The sequence below is a fragment of the Leptopilina heterotoma genome, unplaced genomic scaffold (genome assembly GCF_015476425.1).
Source record: "Leptopilina heterotoma isolate Lh14 unplaced genomic scaffold, ASM1547642v1 Lhet_228, whole genome shotgun sequence".
Lineage (NCBI taxonomy): Eukaryota > Metazoa > Arthropoda > Insecta > Hymenoptera > Figitidae > Leptopilina > Leptopilina heterotoma.
This window is the reverse complement of record NW_025110946.1, coordinates 4,217,469-4,235,506: the sequence shown is the minus strand read 5'-3', so window position 1 is coordinate 4,235,506 and position 18,038 is coordinate 4,217,469. Positions and strand designations below refer to the sequence as shown.

At 30.0% G+C, this 18,038-nt stretch overlaps 1 protein-coding gene and 1 long non-coding RNA gene across 16 annotated transcripts in view; one reads left to right on the top strand and one right to left on the bottom strand.

Moving 5' to 3' along the window:
* The window catches only part of LOC122502398 (CUGBP Elav-like family member 4), an 829,562-nt gene extending 823,558 nt beyond the window's left edge, over positions 1 to 6,004 (top strand). For all 15 annotated transcript variants that reach the window (XM_043612426.1, XM_043612431.1, XM_043612424.1 and 12 more), the window contains one exon: positions 5,877 to 6,004. In XM_043612426.1, the coding sequence (XP_043468361.1) occupies positions 5,877 to 6,004 (128 nt within the window). The remainder of the gene's footprint in view (positions 1 to 5,876) is intronic.
* LOC122502405 overlaps positions 1 to 18,038 on the bottom strand; it is a 123,172-nt gene that overhangs the window by 81,162 nt on the left and 23,972 nt on the right. Inside the window, exon 2 of the long non-coding RNA XR_006301635.1 lies at positions 5,857 to 6,017. This is a non-coding gene — a long non-coding RNA (uncharacterized LOC122502405). The remainder of the gene's footprint in view (positions 1 to 5,856; positions 6,018 to 18,038) is intronic.

Below are 18,038 nucleotides of genomic sequence, written 5' to 3'. Positions count from 1 at the left end.
CTCTTCTAAGATTTTTAATCCAAAATTTTGCAATGCCATAAAAGGATGAGTATCTATGCGATTTAGCAGAGAGAAAATGTTTTCTGGAATTTCATAAGAATAGTTGACTAAGAGATCCATTTTAGTTTTAATATGTGCCATAGAAAACAGACTACAAGCAAAGAAAAATGCAAATGAAATAAAAAAAAATACAACAAAATGTAAAAAAATAAAACCTTGCATTCGTAATCAGCGATTCCAAAAACCTCAGAGTAGCGAGTTTCTGTCGAATTGAACGACTTTTTATTTTTTACATATTGGATCCGCCATTTTGAATTTTTTAAATTGACCTCAGATTCGTAATCAGCGTCCCCCCCCCCCCGAGTACCGAGTTTCGTCAAGTTTAAATGAATAAAAAAATGTGTGCATATAAGGGTTAATATACTAGTCCTGTTTACTGTAATAGCGGCATATTCATCAAGCTTGTATATGAAGCAAATACTTTCAAAAAATGTTTGAATAATTGGATGTTTTACCTCTTATCATGTACTAAAAGCACCCAAAGTTAGAGAATTTTAAATAAATTTGTATAAGCTAGAAATTTTTCTTTGTGATTTCCAGGAAAAATTGCATGTATTTTCCATTTAAAATTTCAGTCGACTAGAGGCACGTGTTAATATTGTTCGATTTGCTTCAAACTTTCAGGAAAATTTTTTTCATACCTTGATTAATTTTTGGGATGAGACCGATGATTTAGAAACATCGCCGAAATAAGAACCACCCTAATATATACATACTATATTCTATCTTTTATGTGTCTTATTGTTTTTCAAACGTAGTTACTGGAACAGTTATTACAATAATTTTTATAAATATCATTGATTTTTTAATTTGGGTGTTCCTTTAAATTCTTAAAGATATTTTTAACAAATTCACTTTAAATTTTCTGATGTTGATTACGTTTAATCTCATGGTCTCTAAGTAACTTTTTGCAAAAATCATTCGGATTTTTTTCTAGTTTGATTTTATATTCACTGAAGAAGTCACAAACATCTGTTTTTCTCGGCAACGATTTTCTACAGCTATCAAAAGATCCAAAATAATAAATAAACTTTTTGTTTTTAAAACTAATCAGATTGTTTTTGATATTTCACGAAATTCAAATAAGAAATTTATTTATAATAAGCTGTATAGAGCAAATTTTATAAAGTACTAAACTTATACATAATATGAAGAAGTAAACATAAAAATTACCTGATTGGCGAAAGTTTAAAACAGTTTTCATTCTATTGTCAAAAATTTGAACCAAGCTGATTAAAAACTGTTTGCAAACATTTTGATTAGAATTATTCATATTTAGTAAGCTATACTTTCAAGAAAACTGTCTATTTTTTCTTTCAGGATTTAATTTTGAAGATTTAATTTATCTTCTGTGCGCACAACTCATTAAATAAGAATGTTGGTCTATTTTATTTCCCAAAGACCAAAAATTCTTGAATATTTGATACTCTTTCGAATGGCATAAGTGAGAATTTGATTTCTGCCCAATAAACGGTGTAAAACGCCCGTTTTAAATTGATTAATTTTTTAACGTTACGTTCTTCAGTCCAATCTCTGTCCACTAGTTTGTTAATAATTTCAATTTTTTGGTTTAAATGAGTGTTAGTTTGTTATTATTTTTAAAAATTTTAATTGTAACATCTAAGAAGTTTATCGCATTCTCTCCAACCTCCATTGTGAATTGGATTCTTTACAGCCTTTTTTGATTCATCTTGGTATAAAATTTCGAAATTTATTAATAAACCTATTGGTAAAGTTGTAGGTAAAACAGATTCTTATGTAAATGACTTTTGGGGTCGTTGATTACAATGCCGATGTCCGTATGACCCCATCACGTCAGCATCAAGGTCAAACACCTTAATTCAAAATATTTAATTTTTTGACTGCGCATTCAGAAAGGACGGAAAATTTTACATCTTACTACGTTTTGACCGTTTTTATGAACCAACCTTTGAAGGTCATGTAGAAGGTAACATTTTTATTTCATTCTCTTGTCCAGAAAGTTATCTTGGAATGGATTTTAAAACAAATTACTTTTTATGTTTTTGGGGTCGCTGATTACGATCCAGGTGTCCGTATGACTCCATTACATCAACGTCAAATCAAGGTCAAAAACCTTCATTCGAAATATTTAATTTTTTTAACACCGGACCAAGATGACCTTCAATTGACCTTTAAAGATTGATTCATAAAAACGGTCAAAACCTATCTGGGCGTAAAATTTTCCGCTCTTTCTTAATCCAAGGTCAAAAAATTAAATATTTCAAATTACGGTGTTTGACCTTGAGTTAACCTTAATGTTGACGTGATACGGATACCGGCATCGTCATTTAAATATTTAATTGTATTAACTATATACCAATTAAACATGAAATAGAAATTCTATTAATAATAGAGTAAGTGTACCAATTGCCGAGGGTGTCCCATTTGTTGATGTTACCATGGTAATAACCAAAAAATATTGAATAAAATGTCTCATTTGTTTGTGGATATAATATTAATATATTTTTTTCACATTTATAACGCATAAGAAAACCAATATTTATCACTTTTTCCCATTTACAATGTGCTACAATGTTTAAATAAAATTCAAAGTTTGTTTACTCGACAACAGGAAACATCCTCGACAGTTAATACTTTTACCCTATTTAAAAAATATCTTCATTCCTATTACAGTTGTATTAACATTTTATGTAAAAAGCTTTTATAACTTTTCTTAACAATTTTTCACTGTTTATTTAATACATTTGCTTACCATTTTTAACAATAACAAATCAAACGATAAACAACAATGTATTATTTTGAGGAAGACTAACCTCATTTATTAAAACACGTCTTCATGTGAGCAGAATACTGAAATTTGTCTACTGGTCATTGTACTTTTCCAGAGCCACCTCCCATGAAACTTACACTTATGGAACCCACTGCTCTCTATGAGAAAGTAGCGAAGCTGTCTCTCCTGTTTCGATCTAGTCTTCTTGGTGTCAAATGTGAATTGATAAACTTAACCTAACATTCTTTTGACCCTATTTCTTAACTTATAAATAATTAATTGTTCATATCCATGTCCTAAAACATTTTTGTGAGCATGGAATCACAATTTCAATTGTTTCACATTAACACTTTCAAAATTAAAGTCTACACATATATATGACGAGCATGTGCAATACAAAAATGAAAAATAACCCAAAACCAGGGAGTAATACTAAGGAGACTGAACTGACTATGTAAAGTCTCTCAGAAATGAAACCTTTTTCTGTAGGAGAACTATACTCACAGATTGGCAAAAATTATGCTTTGCGCTCATGCGCAGTACATGCGCATATTTCCCTCTTTTTATTTATCGTTAAATTTTAAGCAAGTGAGAAAACAAAAACATATCAAAAGGTTATGGTTGTTTTTTGGCACATGTTTCTCAAAATAAAATATTTTATTGGAGCAGAATTTTATTTGTAGGTAGGATTTAATAATATTAAAATACTTATAATTATTAGATTTAATTACATTACATTTAATATTTATGATTTATAAAATTATTTTAAGTACACGGAAAAACTTTTTTCAAGAGTTATTACGAAACTTATTCAAGAACTCAGGATAAGGAAAAAAATTTAGAACGTTTTTTAGAAAAGTTCAATATTTATTAAAGAATTTTCAGGTGTTTTTCTAATGGCTTGGAAATAATTGTTCTTGACGCTGCGACTAAATACTTTAGTGACTGCGCGCTGAAAAAGTTCCGAACTATTTAAGAAAGAAGACGTAGAGTAACCAAAAGGTATACAGCGCCTGTTGGCTTTATGCGCTTGAAATATGATCTAAAGCTATAATATCGTAACGCGTCCACAGCCGAGTGGCATAAGGCGGAGAGATCTTTCTTAAAATCTCGAGGTCTCAAGTTCGACAACTCACGCGGGCAAATTTTTTTCGTTAATTTCACATTTTTCAATTCTTAAACCAGTTCAGGACTTTTTCAAGAAAATTCAACAAGTAGTCCAGAAATTTGCTACAGTTATCCCCGAACAGCTTAAAATAATATTTTTATCTACGGTTTTGTAGCATTTCTTGTTTCTTTTCCATATCCTGAGTTCTTGAATTAGTTTCTAAATAACTCTTGAAAAAAGTTTTTCCGTGTAATAAAACGAAGTATTTCCAAACAAATTTATTTCACAGTGGTTTTCATGTTTGAGGATAATAAAGTTACAAAATTATGGCTTGTTGCATCCCAGGATGCAAAACATCATATTATAATGATCGACAATCGAATTGAATATAAAACAAATCACATAAAAATGGTTGTATCAGAAAATTATGTACCTCAGAAACCAAAAATCGCTACAAAGCATAAAAGACAAGCAAATAATAAAAAAGCGTTCAAACAAAAATAAATAAGTATTATGAAAATTAGTGATTTAAAGCTTAAAAGAAAAAGACTGTTGAAAGTTAAGAAATTATTTTTATAAAATTTTTATTTTATAGATTAATATTGTCAACTATTAGAGATGTTTTATTATTTTATTATTATTGAGTTTAGTAATGTCATTACTAACAATAAATCTTTAGTAAATTTTGCTAAATTAAAAGGCAAAATAAAAAAACTCACTACATTAAATTCAAGACTATTTATTTAAATTAAATTTAAAAAATCATTTCACATATTTCATTAATTATTACATTATTTATATTTTTCAAAAAAAGTCAATTACAATAGATTTAAACATAACCTTCTTAACATGTAGCTTGTTATGATTTTCTCAGTCGCCTGAGTTTGTGAGAAACCCAGTAAACGAAAACTAATTGAAATGAATTAAAAAGAATTCACAAAGAGCTTTCGTGAATCCCGCTTTGTGACAAATACGAATTGGAGCCATGATGCAATTTTCCTGAATTCGTGAAACTGTATTGAACTTCCGAACCTTCTATCCGTACCAATTCACTGGACAAGTTTTGAGCCTTTAATTTTTTTCAATTCGTTAGCATGAATTCAATGCATTCCTTGGCCATTTCTTTCGAATGCGAATTCGTTTGGACAAATTGGTACATATTGAATTAAATTCAATTGAATATACAAAGAGCTTGAGTGAATCCCGCTTTGTGACAAATACGAATTGGAGCCTACCAAAAATGTTAATTCGTTTCAATTCATTTGAATTAGTTTTTTTTTACTGGGAAGACAGACAAATATATTGCATGTGCGCATGCGCGAAAAGCATAAATTTCGGTCTTACTGTATAACTATACAGTAAGACCGAAATTTATGCGACGAATGGTTTCACTCCCATTTCATTAGTTTAGTCTCCTTAGCCCTACTCCCTGCCTAAAAATAATGTTAGGATTAACAATTTGTTAACTCTTTTTATAAAAAAGCATCTGTCAGTATTTAAAAATAATACTGATAATTACATTTTAAATTAATATCTATGAGTATTATAGAATATAGAAAAAACGATTTAATAAATACGATATGTGAATTTACAGATATTGAAAATGACGAACGTGTGTTGTCGAAACGTCTACTAATACTCAATGTAGTCGTGTATATAATGTGGTTATTTATACCTAAATGTAAATAAATAATAAATTACTTGTTAGACGAAACAAAATATTTTCCAACAAAACAACACTCATATAAGTACAAGTCGAAACGATAATTAACATAAAAAATTAATAAAATGTATAAGCTAGTATTAAGCAATATGCTAGTACATAAATAAATAAAATACTATAATAAAATACCCGATTTATGTTTAAAATAAGTAATAATTGCGTAATAAGAGTGATTTAAAACAGTCTATCACTAAATTAATTAAATATATTTACCAATTATGCCATTGTTATAGGTTTTGTGTCATTCGACAATCCATCGAGCGCTCAGGCTGCAATCCAGTCGATGAATGGCTTTCAAATAGGAATGAAGCGTTTAAAAGTTCAACTGAAAAGGCCCAAAGACGCCAACAGACCTTACTAACCCACGTCCTAGCCTAGAAAAACAGGCCGAATCGCGCCATATATTATAACCTACAGAGTAAGTCATATAATAGTAAATCATAATTTACTTTCCATTAAATTGATAAAATATCTTGTTTCGGATTTTGTACATTAAATATCATTTTTTAATTTTAAATTGTAGTTATTTAGAGGGTCTGGAAATAGATTTATCATATTAAAACATATTCTTATTTTTTCAGATTAAGGAACACGCATAATATGCCCATAGAAATATTATTTTTTCAAACATTTAATCAATTTTTTAAAGTTTAAAAGTTGACAATTATGAATAGTTTTTTATGAACAGCTTTTTGGACAGGTTTTTGGAGTCGCTGATTACGAATCTGTTTTTAGTTTTTAAATTTTAAAATGGCGTATTTAATATGGCGGACTTTTTTTAAATACTACATGCGCGCTTGAAAACTGTTACTCTGGGATTTTCAGGGTTGCTGATAATATATCCGTTGTTACACTAAAAAAATGTTGAGTGCCGTGCAATCCCAAGCGTTCAAAAGTAGAGGAACTCTAGTTTTATTGCGCTACGATCTCAATACGGAAAATCTACGTTCTTATGTCGTTAGCGCTGAACCGCCTAAGCTTTTTTTCCAAAAAACTCTTTCTGAAAGCAAATTAATCGCAGGTTTCTATTCCAAGCTTTAGTTTAGATCCCTAGAGAAGTGTTTATACCATAATAGCTTTGATTTTTTTTATTTGGAAAAAACAATTGACTTTAAAAAAATAGCTAATTTTTAAGGAATGAAAAAAGTGTAACCTTGAGTGGACCACTCCTAAAAAATTGTAAAAGTTATTCTAAATTCTTTAATGTATTTAATATTTCTGATATATTGAAACAAAATTTATGCTTATGCAGCTCCAGACCATGCTTGTGTCGAAATGCTTACAAGTGAAACCATTTTTAATAATTTTGGCACATATCACATCAAAATCACAAAAAAATTAATAAAGAACATAAAACATAGTTTCAAACTAATTTATTGTCAATTAATTTCCATAAAAATGGTAAACTGACATTAAAAATGTAAAGAACAGGCAGTCCACTCATGGTGACATGCAACTTTTTGTGACAGCCACCACAATTTTTTTTTGAGTCAAAATTATCACTTAATTAAACTAAGACAATCAATTTCAATGTCCAAAGTAGTAGGAAAAAAATAAGTTTTCTTTTAAAACTTAAATTTTACACTACTTTTACACTTCCGAATCACTTTACTCATTGTAAGAGCGACTTCTTTTTTGGTTTGTGATCTTAAAAATGCGTTACATCAAACGATAACGTATATGATTATCGCGGAACTTAATTTTTTACGGTTTCTAGGTGCGGTGCTGCTATTCGTTTTATTTATTTCACGTTTCCGCTGTCAGATAACTTAAAAGCTCAGGTGGTCCACTCAAAGTGGCGGTCCACTCAATGTGACATTACCCTACATACGAATGTAAAATTTCAGTCCACTAGGTCAACAATAGTAACGGCCAATGACGAGCTCTTTCTCGTTCTGAGATATTAAGGCAAATGTAATGTTAGTACACACACACATCGGAACATTTTTTTAAAATCCGTTTTTTGGATTTCTGAGGTCAAATTACATTGAAATCTTGTTTATTTATTTATAACATTTATACGGTCAGTGCCCATTCGTACATAAAGTACTAAAAGATTAGGTATAATGAAAATAAGTTGATAAATATGTCAAAAAATCACAATCGAAAATTTTTCTAATACAATCTCTCCTCTATGAGAAAGCAAAATACATAAAATATTGTAAACTGATTGTGATAAACCAATCATATTAAAACCTGACTCTATTTGAAATTCAATTCTTCACAGGCTGACTATATAAGTAAAACGTGTAATAATTTCCAACACATATAATAAACTAATAATACAAATATTAAGACCCGTTTCTCCACGTACCGAAGCTACAAAGGTCCGACTATATCGAACAAACATTATCAAAATGTTTGCCAAATCGATTGATTCTACAAACGTCCCACTCTACAACGAAATAAAATTCAACCGTTATTACATAGATCGACTCTACTCCTAATCAAAAGTCAAAGAAACTGTTCCTCCACAGACCAACTTTTCTAGGGAAATAAAATTAAATGATACTAAATGAAAATGAAACTAAATATTACTGAAGATGGTTGCCGTTAGGAACCGAATCGTTTACTTATACTGTGGATTAAATAAAACTGTTGACTATAATTATAAAAATGATCTACACAACTTTCTTAAATTATTTCAAGGTCAATGAAAAACCATTTTATAATCTTCCTTAGAATTAAATGATATCGTTGCTTCACAGACCCATTCTGCAATGGTCCGACTCTATAACGAAATAAAATTCAAAGTAATCGTTGCTCCATATACCGAACATACAAAGATCTTACTCTACATCAAACCAAATTCCATGAAACCGTTTCTTCACAGACCCTCTCCATAAAGGACCGATTCTACATCAAATTAGAATTATTTTAACCGTTACTGTAAAGACCGATGCTTTAAATTTAGAACTCTTTGTTACAATAAATTTTGTCTAATAAATATAATTATATCTAGAGTAATTTTTATGCTTATATTTCTTAAAACATTTAAAATTTTATTTTAATTGTTAGTAATTTTTTTGTAACATAAAATGAATGTAATTTTAATACTTTATTAATAATTAATAGGGGAGAGGGCCCTAAGGTGGTCACCCATCTTTTGAACGACTGTAGATTTCAAATGGAATTATATATAAAGGTCAATAATACGGCGTTTGAAACTTTATCTTATTACCTAACTTCCTATTATAAAGTTTTTTTCATTTCTTTAATAAAAAAAAAGTTATGGCAATTTTTAAAAAAAGTTGAAAATTCGACTTTTAAAAAAGTGGCCCCAAGGTGGTCACCATACAAAAATTCACTAAAAAAGTTTTAAAAAAATGTAAAAAACGTATTATTAAGTTGTTTATTTAATATTAATTGTTTTTTAGGATCACAGAAACATATTACATATTTTTTTTTGCACTTTGTCCTTTCGTCAAAAATGATACTTTTTGTGTATGTATTAGACAGATAAAATTTTGAAAATAATTCTATTTCATTATTATTCATCATAAAACTTAAAAATTGATAAAATTCACATTCACAGTGATAAATGTTGATAAATATAGCGTATAAACACATTTTCATAAAAAATCAAAAGCGACCACCTTGGGGCCAAAAAAGTGTCCACCTTAGGGCCAAGACACAATTTTTTAAACGTTAATGAAAAAATTTTTTAAAGAAGAATATTAATTATATTCATTTGGAATATTATTGTACGATATATAAAGATAATTATAACGATTTTTACTAATTTAAAATGGTTAATTTCGATGATTTTAACACCCTGAGAAAAAAATTTCTCGATCATTTAAAAACAGAAATTTTACGACGTTCACGTTACAACGAGACTCATACGACTATTTACCTCAAAACTTCACTAAAATCTTTGTCTTTTCAAATAATAACAATAACAAAAAACATTCGAAGATACTAACTAATATACAAAAATTTTCTTAGGGTGACCACCTTAGGGCCCTGACCACCTTGGGGCCCTCTCCGCTACTAATACACTCGACTCTCGGATCTTTTGCATTCAGATCTTTTACACTATCGATCCTTTTGCAATTTTTCTCCCGCACCTTTTACCTTTTACATTAAATAAATAAATGACTATGAGAGTGTCAAAATATTTATTTCACGATAACTTAGGTTATCTGAAGTAAATTATAGCAGCTCCTCCAATATGTGGTAAAAATTACATTAAAATTTTAATTACTATAAATTTAAAAATTAAAACTAAAACATAAATACTGTCATTAATTTATATATTTGGTTATACATATTGTATTGTTTTGCGTTACCATGGCATTTGTTTTGGTAAAAGATATGAGAGGATTTGGTCCTATAAGTGCAAAAATTCCGAGAGTCAAGTGTAATATTAATAAGAGGGGAAACTGTGAGAAGAGATACCAGGATGCGTTCCCCTTGCGGATACTTCCTGATATCATGGAGAGTTACACCGACCTCTACGTCCAAACTTACAATGTTCACGTGCACTTGGATATCATGGACGCGGGGTAATGCCTCGGCACAATCCCTCTTGGACAGAGTAGTGCTGATGTCCTGTAATGTCTAGAAAAATGTCAATATGACAATCAAGGATGGACTCAAAAGCTTAAAATTGCTCTTACAGGATGTCAAGGAGAAGCACGCAGCATCTCTTCTGGACCAGAAGAGATGAAAAGTTCTACCAGAGATTAACTTGGTCGGAAGAAGCACGGCAAGACCGAAAGCTAAAACGTGACCGTTTTAACGCAGCAATGCTAAAAAACGTTGTCTTCGAGATTCATAAGCGGAAGAGAAGCGGCCATGAGCTTGCGAAGGGCATAAAGACAAAGAAGGAAGAGGGATCTTCTAAATGGACTGAAGGAAAGAGTACCAAAACTGTACCAAAGCCAGATTCAATCAAGAAAAGAAGACAGCGACAACAAAGAATATAAATGATTGTCAAAGTGGCTGAGGGAACTACATTCGCCAAAGTGCTAAGGAAAATTCGTGAAGAAGCTGACCTGGAGGAAAATCAGACAAGGGTTGTGGGAGCTTTATCCACTAAAAAGGGAAGCCTCCTTATTAAAATTGGAGAGACTTCAAATAAGGTGCAAATAGCGGACCGGCAAACTACGTTGGAAATCCGCGATATTGATGCCTTTATAGAAAAGAAGACGTTTAAGATGCCCTGGAAAGAAATTCTACGGTACCAGCAGGAAGATGACTGTCCTTAGACCAAATAAGCGAGGAGTAAAGCTCGCTGTTGTGGTTACTAGCCAAGAAGACGCTGACAACCTGAAAAAAATTGAGCACATTAAGATTGACCTACAAGGTCAAGAACAGAATAGTCAACAGAATAGTCAATAGTTATGGCACCTTGTGCCCATAACTCTTCTGAGTTATGGTCACAAGGTGCCATATGTAGGTGTCTTGACTACGGCCATATAGGTGAAAACTGCCAACCAGTAGATATGTTGGCTGCATTCTTTAAGTGCGGAGAAGCCCCCATTAGGTAGCAGATTGTAAGAAGAGGCCAAGCTGCTTCTTGTGTAAAGAAAAGTGGTACGACAAAGTTGATGTCAACCGTGTTGTAGGCGACGGTGGATGCGAATTCTTCAGGTCGTCCTTGAGGAGGCCAAAAATACTCTCGCCAGAACGAAAAATAAATATGCCGGAACAAGACCGGCACGATAGAGTTGCGCGAGAAACAAAATGGGACCTTCAGCCCACGAAGTTCGAAGTCAACAGATAGTTCCGTAGGTTGAAGAATAGTCCAGACTAAGACGGGAGTGGTTTTTAGTGGGTCGACCAGAACTAGAGCGGTCATCCCCACATAAACCTGGAATTCTTTATCCAGGTACCTGAATTTACAAATTTTCTACTTCCGACTACAAAAAAAAATATTAATAAAATTAATAGGGGAGAGGGCCCCAAGGTGGTCAGGGCCCTAAGGTGGTCACCCTAAGAAAATTTTTGTATATTAGTTAGTATCTTCGAATGTTTTTTGTTATTGTTATTATTTGAAAAGACAAAGATTTTAGTGAAGTTTTGAGGTAAATAGTCGTATGAGTCTCGTTGTAACGTGAACGTCGTAAAATTTCTGTTTTTAAATGATCGAGAAATTTTTTTCTCAGGGTGTTAAAATCATCGAAATTAACCATTTTAAATTAGTAAAAATCGTTATAATTATCTTTATATATCGTACAATAATATTCCAAATGAATATAATTAATATTCTTCTTTAAAAAATTTTTTCATTAACGTTTAAAAAATTGTGTCTTGGCCCTAAGGTGGACACTTTTTTGGCCCCAAGGTGGTCGCTTTTGATTTTTTATGAAAATGTGTTTATACGCTATATTTATCAACATTTATCACTGTGAATGTGAATTTTATCAATTTTTAAGTTTTATGATGAATAATAATGAAATAGAATTATTTTCAAAATTTTATCTGTCTAATACATACACAAAAAGTATCATTTTTGACGAAAGGACAAAGTGCAAAAAAAAATATGTAATATGTTTCTGTGATCCTAAAAAGCAATTAATATTAAATAAACAACTTAATAATACGTTTTTTACATTTTTTTAAAACTTTTTTAGTGAATTTTTGTATGGTGACCACCTTGGGGCCACTTTTTTAAAAGTCGAATTTTCAACTTTTTTTAAAAATTGCCATAACTTTTTTTTTATTAAAGAAATGAAAAAAACTTTATAATAGGAAGTTAGGTAATAAGATAAAGTTTCAAACGCCGTATTATTGACCTTTATATATAATTCCATTTGAAATCTACAGTCGTTCAAAAGATGGGTGACCACCTTAGGGCCCTCTCCCCTACTATATTAAAATTACACCAGTTTCTTGTTACAAAAAAATTTTAAATGTTTTAAAAAATGTAAGCATAAAAATTACACTAGATATAATTATATTTATTAAACAATATTTATTGTAACAAAGAGTTTTCAATTTAAAGCAACGGTCTTTATTTTGGTTTGATGTAGAGTCGCATCTTTGTATGTTCGGTATATAATTACATTCATTTTTATTTCAGTGTAGAGTTGTACCATTGTGGAGTGCGGGTCTGTAGAGTACCAGCTTCTTAAAATATTGGTACAATGTGGAGACGGTCTATCTAGTAACGGTTACATTGAATTTTATTTCAGTGTAGAATCGGACCTTTGTGGAGTCAGTGGATCTGTGGAGTAACAGATTCTTTAAATTTTAGTTCGGTTTAAAGTCGGACTTTGCATGGTCTGTCTATGTAATTCTATTCTATTACGGTGCAGAGTCGGATCTTTGTGGAGTTAATCGCTAGGGGAACAGATTCTTTTACTTTTGATTCGGCGTAGAGTCGGACCTTTATATAATCAGTCTATTTAATAACGGTTGAATTTTATTTCAGTGTTGAGTCGGAGGTTTGTAGAATCGGTCGTTTTATCAAACATTTTGTTAATGTTTGTTTGATATAGTCGGACCTTTGTAAGTTCGGTATGTGAAAAAAAGAGTCTTGATATTTGTATTATTGGTTTATTATAATTGGAAATTATTACACGTTGTATTTAAAGAGTCGGCCTGTGTAGAATTAAATTTCGTATACATTCGGTTTTTGTATAATAGGTTTAGTACAGTCAGTCAATGGATGATCGGAATATGTTGAACTAACTCCCTGCCATTATCGGTCGTAATTCCAACTGAGGAAAATACCAAGGGTTTAGTGATGATGTTGAGGAGATTGTAAAGGCCGAAAGGCATACAATGAAATTATACTTTACTCAGGGTTTTGTTTCTTAAAAATACATAAAACTTGAGTTCATAAACTACTTGAGTAGGCGAAGCGAAGCTTCGCCTGCAGTTTGTTCCAAAAAAAGTGCTCGTTCAAAAATTGGCAACTGCTAGCCCTAGTTACGAACGATATTTTTCATAACAAGGTGCAAAAAAGTGCCCTTTTTAGCACCGCGTTATGAAAAAATGGTTTTCATTATTATAAATATTCAAAGATTGCACAAATATTGTCAAATAACTATTTTCACTTTACGATACTCAACTAATCCGTGCTTAAAAATGTGTTCAAAAAATAGAAACAATTGATTACTGATAAATAATAATGTATAAAACCCGACAGATTTTATAGTCTTATTCTTCTAAAGTGATTTTAAGCCTGGACATGTGTCAGATACACTACCGGTCAAAATTGAGAAACCACCCATTTTCAGATGATTAAAAAACATTTTAAAACAAAAAATGTAGGGAAACTAAAATTTTTTTCTTTTTATTTTTTGAAAGATGTTAAAATTTTGAAAAGAACAAGATCTTTTAGAAGTCATTTGGCCAATATTTAATTTAGATATTTTTAAAAAATCGTCATTTTCAATGTTTTACAAAAATTTGAATAACTTCTAAAATAATGAACGCATTTTAATGATCTTAGGCTTATTTTAAAGGTCATTTGCTACACTATAAGAATTACTTATAGGCATTAAAGTGTAATTTTTTCTTAAAAAATGCAGGCCGTCAAACTTGGACCAAAAACATTCAAAAAATTTGGAACAATTTTTCTGTACTAAAAACTATTCTAGAAAATATATAAAACATCATATGGTGTAGATTTTTCAAAAAAATTAATAAAAAAAATACGTTTGAATTTTAAAAATTATTTTTCTGTTAATAAGAATGTTCCAAATTTTTTGAATTTTTTTGGTCCAAGTTTGACGGCCTGCATTTTCTAAGACAAAAATTACACGTTAATGCCTATAAGTAATTATTATAGTGTAACAAATGACCTTTAAAATAAACCTAAGATCAGTAAAAAGCGTTCATTATTTTAGAAGTTATTCAAATTTTTGTAAAACATTGAAAATGACGATTTTTTAAAAATATCTAAGTGAATTATTGGCCAAACGACTTCTGAAATATCTCATTGTTATTTTCAAAATTTTATCATCTATCGAAAAATGAACAGAAAAAAATTTTTAGTTTCAATAAATCTTATGTTTTAAAACGTTTTTCATTTGCCTGAAAATGGGTGGTCTCTCAATTTTGACCGGTAGTGTACCTCGAATTTTATAGTCCTAAAAAAACCTTCTTAATTCTGATTCGCCATTCTGGGTACTCCATTTTGTTTTTTGAAAAACATACATTAAATTCGTAATCAGCGATCTCGAAAACTCCCGAGTAATGATTTCGGTAAGATAGAATCTACTTTTTTAATTTTTATCTGCCGTTTTAGATACGCCATTTTGTTATTTTTTAAACTAACATCAGATACGTAATCGCAACAACCCAGAAAACTTCGAAGTAAGGGGTAATTTTTAGAAAATATTAACAAATTATCCAACATTACCTTAAGCCTTTGAAGCATACATTTTTATAGTCAATGAATTTAAAAACCAAGTACACTTTAGGGGGTTTTCAGGGTCGCTGATTAAGAATCTGAAGTCGGATTTCTCATATTTTCAAAATTCAAAATGGTGGATCCAATATGGAGGACTTACTTTTTTAAAATTAACCAAATTTGCTTGAAATTTGTTACTCGGGGGTTTTTAGGTCTCTGATTACGAATATGAAGTCAGATTTTCAAAATTCGAAATTTATATATTATATATATATATATATATATATATATATATATATATATATATATATATATATATATATATATAGTATATAATAACATAACATAATACATAAATTTCGAATTTTGAAAATCTGACTTCATATTCGTAATCAGCGACCCCAAAAATCCCCGAGTAACAAATTCCAAGTGAATTTGACCAATTTAAAAACAATAAGTCCGCCATATTGGATCCGCCATTTTGAATTTTGAAAATCTGACTTTATATTTATCAACATCATTTATTCATATTTATCATCAATTTCTATGTGAATTTGAGTAATTTAAAAAAATAAGTCTGACATATTGGATCCGCCATTTTGAATTTTTAGAAACTGACCCTAGATTCGTAATCAACGACCCCAAAAACTGTCTAGACATGATCCTCAAAGAATTTCATATTGTTGGTTTGACACAATTACATTAATTGTAAAAAAACTGCTTTTTAAGTTCATTTATTTATAACAATTATTTTATCAACAAAAAATATTTTTTTCTTTTTTGTTATAATAAGGAATGTTCCCTGATACATGTAGTATGCTTTATGTTATTGAAACAAATGTAACAGTGCTTGGAAAATGCAAAAAAGTGGAGAAAAAAAGGTGACACTCAGGAGTGTCACTATGCCGCAAAGGGTTCATAAATATAAAAATTTAATATTTTTTATTAACTTTCATCATAAAAAACAAACTAACAAATTGTTTTTTTCCACAATCAAAAAATGGTGCTTTTAGATAGCTGATAACAGGGTGTCTAAGTTAAAAAATTATAGACATTTTAAAGAATTTGTATTCAATTGTGGGTGTAATGAGAGTTGCTATTTTAACCCTTTAATGGCCAGTGGTACACATACGTACCACCTACTTCAAAAAATCGTAACTCTCTTAAAACTAAACGAATCAACTCCGCTAAGGTCTCATTTTGAAGGGGTGAGCGAGAGTAACAAATACATATGAATGCAATTTTTCAAAAACCAGCCTTTATGAAATATACCCCTTTAAAAAATGCCAAAAATTAAAAAGAAGGTATAAATTTAAGAAAAAATTCGTTTTTCGGTTTTTAAAGTAACATATGTTTTAAAATATTGTAAACTTTGTAAAAAAAATTAATAACATAATTTTATCTCAGGGTAAAAAAAATTAGGGTACTACTACACTTTAGAAGGCTCTTAAAAGACCAAATTAAAAAAAAAAAATTTCTTATGTCTTTTATTATAAATATGAAAAAACTTTTATGCCTATATTAGTACATATTTGGAAAATAAAAATAATGGTTTGTTTTTAATTTTTATTTAATATCATAATCTGCAGACAGCATCCAGATCGAAACTCCAAAAAGTTAGTTGTCCAATTGCGGACAGTTTAACTCAAGATTGACAAATCGGAAACAAAAAATTCAAACTGCTTTTTAAAAAGAAAGGTGTCTTGCATAGAAATCCACCACCAATAATGAAAAATCGAAAAAATAGAAAAATAGCAGATGTTTTAATAATTTGTTTAAAAATACACTATGTTTTTCAGTATTTTTCTAGTCTGCAAAAATGTTTTTTTTTTAATTTTTTGACCATTTTCTGGTGAATTCACACACAGGACATGCTAACAAACAAAACGAGTTATTATTTATAAAAATCGGTTCAGTAGATTCAGAGATAAAGTGTCCGCAATTTAAAAAAACGTTATTTTGAGAAAAACACGTTTAAACCTTATATGTATCGTTAGAGGCCATCCATAAATTACCTAAAATTCTTTTGCAAATTGAAACCCCTCCACTTTTTTTATGTCAGACATTGTTACATACATTAGCACTAATGTTTCTACTAGTCGTAACAAAAAGCTGGACCCTACCATCCCCTTAAAGACTTGCTTAATTTGTAAATGACTCTTTATATTTATTGAATAATTTTTGAAAAATTTACTTTTATTTTTTACAATTGGTTATGAATACTTTAGAAGGTATTTTCTGAAGTCATAATGAGTTAAAAAATACAATAAAGAAAATTCAAATTTTTTAAAATTCTAAAGTGTAGTAGTAGTACCTTAATGAAAACTACCCCAAAAAACGAAACAATTTAAAAATCTACCAAATTCGACTAAAATTTGTTACTCGGGGGTTTTCGGGGTCGCTGTTTACGAATCCGATGTCAGTTTTCAAAAATTCAAAACGGTGGATACAATGTGGCGGACAAAAAAATAAAAAAAATTTATCAGATTCGCCTGAATCTTGTTATGCAATTGGGCTGGTTTCGAGGGGGGTGGTTATTAATATTATCCATATCTATGTTACTTAGAAACATTTTTTTATAATTTAGATGCATTTAGAATCTATAGATTTTTCTTAAATATTCACAAAAACTATTATCGTCAAATGGTGGCTATTTGACTTTGAGGGTGGTGTTCAAGTTGTTATTTATAATTATTTTTCATTTTTGAACAACCAGAGAATATTTATAGGTAAATAATTATAAAGCAGACAGAAGCTAAAAAATATTTAATTTATCACTTAGATTAATTTTCAATTTTTTTGGGTAGTCATATACATTAGGAATAGTTTTAAGGGGTGAAACATGATAAAAAAAATTTTCTTCTCATATTAAATAATAGAATAATCAAATTTACTAAACATTATACATTTATTTTCATAACGCGGTGCTAAAAAGGGCACTTGTTTGCACCTTGTTATGAAAAATATCGTTCGTAACTAGTGCTAGCAGTTGCCAATTTTTGAAGCGAAGCTTCGCCTACAGTTTGTTCCAAAAAAAGTGCTCGTTCAAAAATTAGCTTCTGCTCGCACTCGTTACGAAATATAC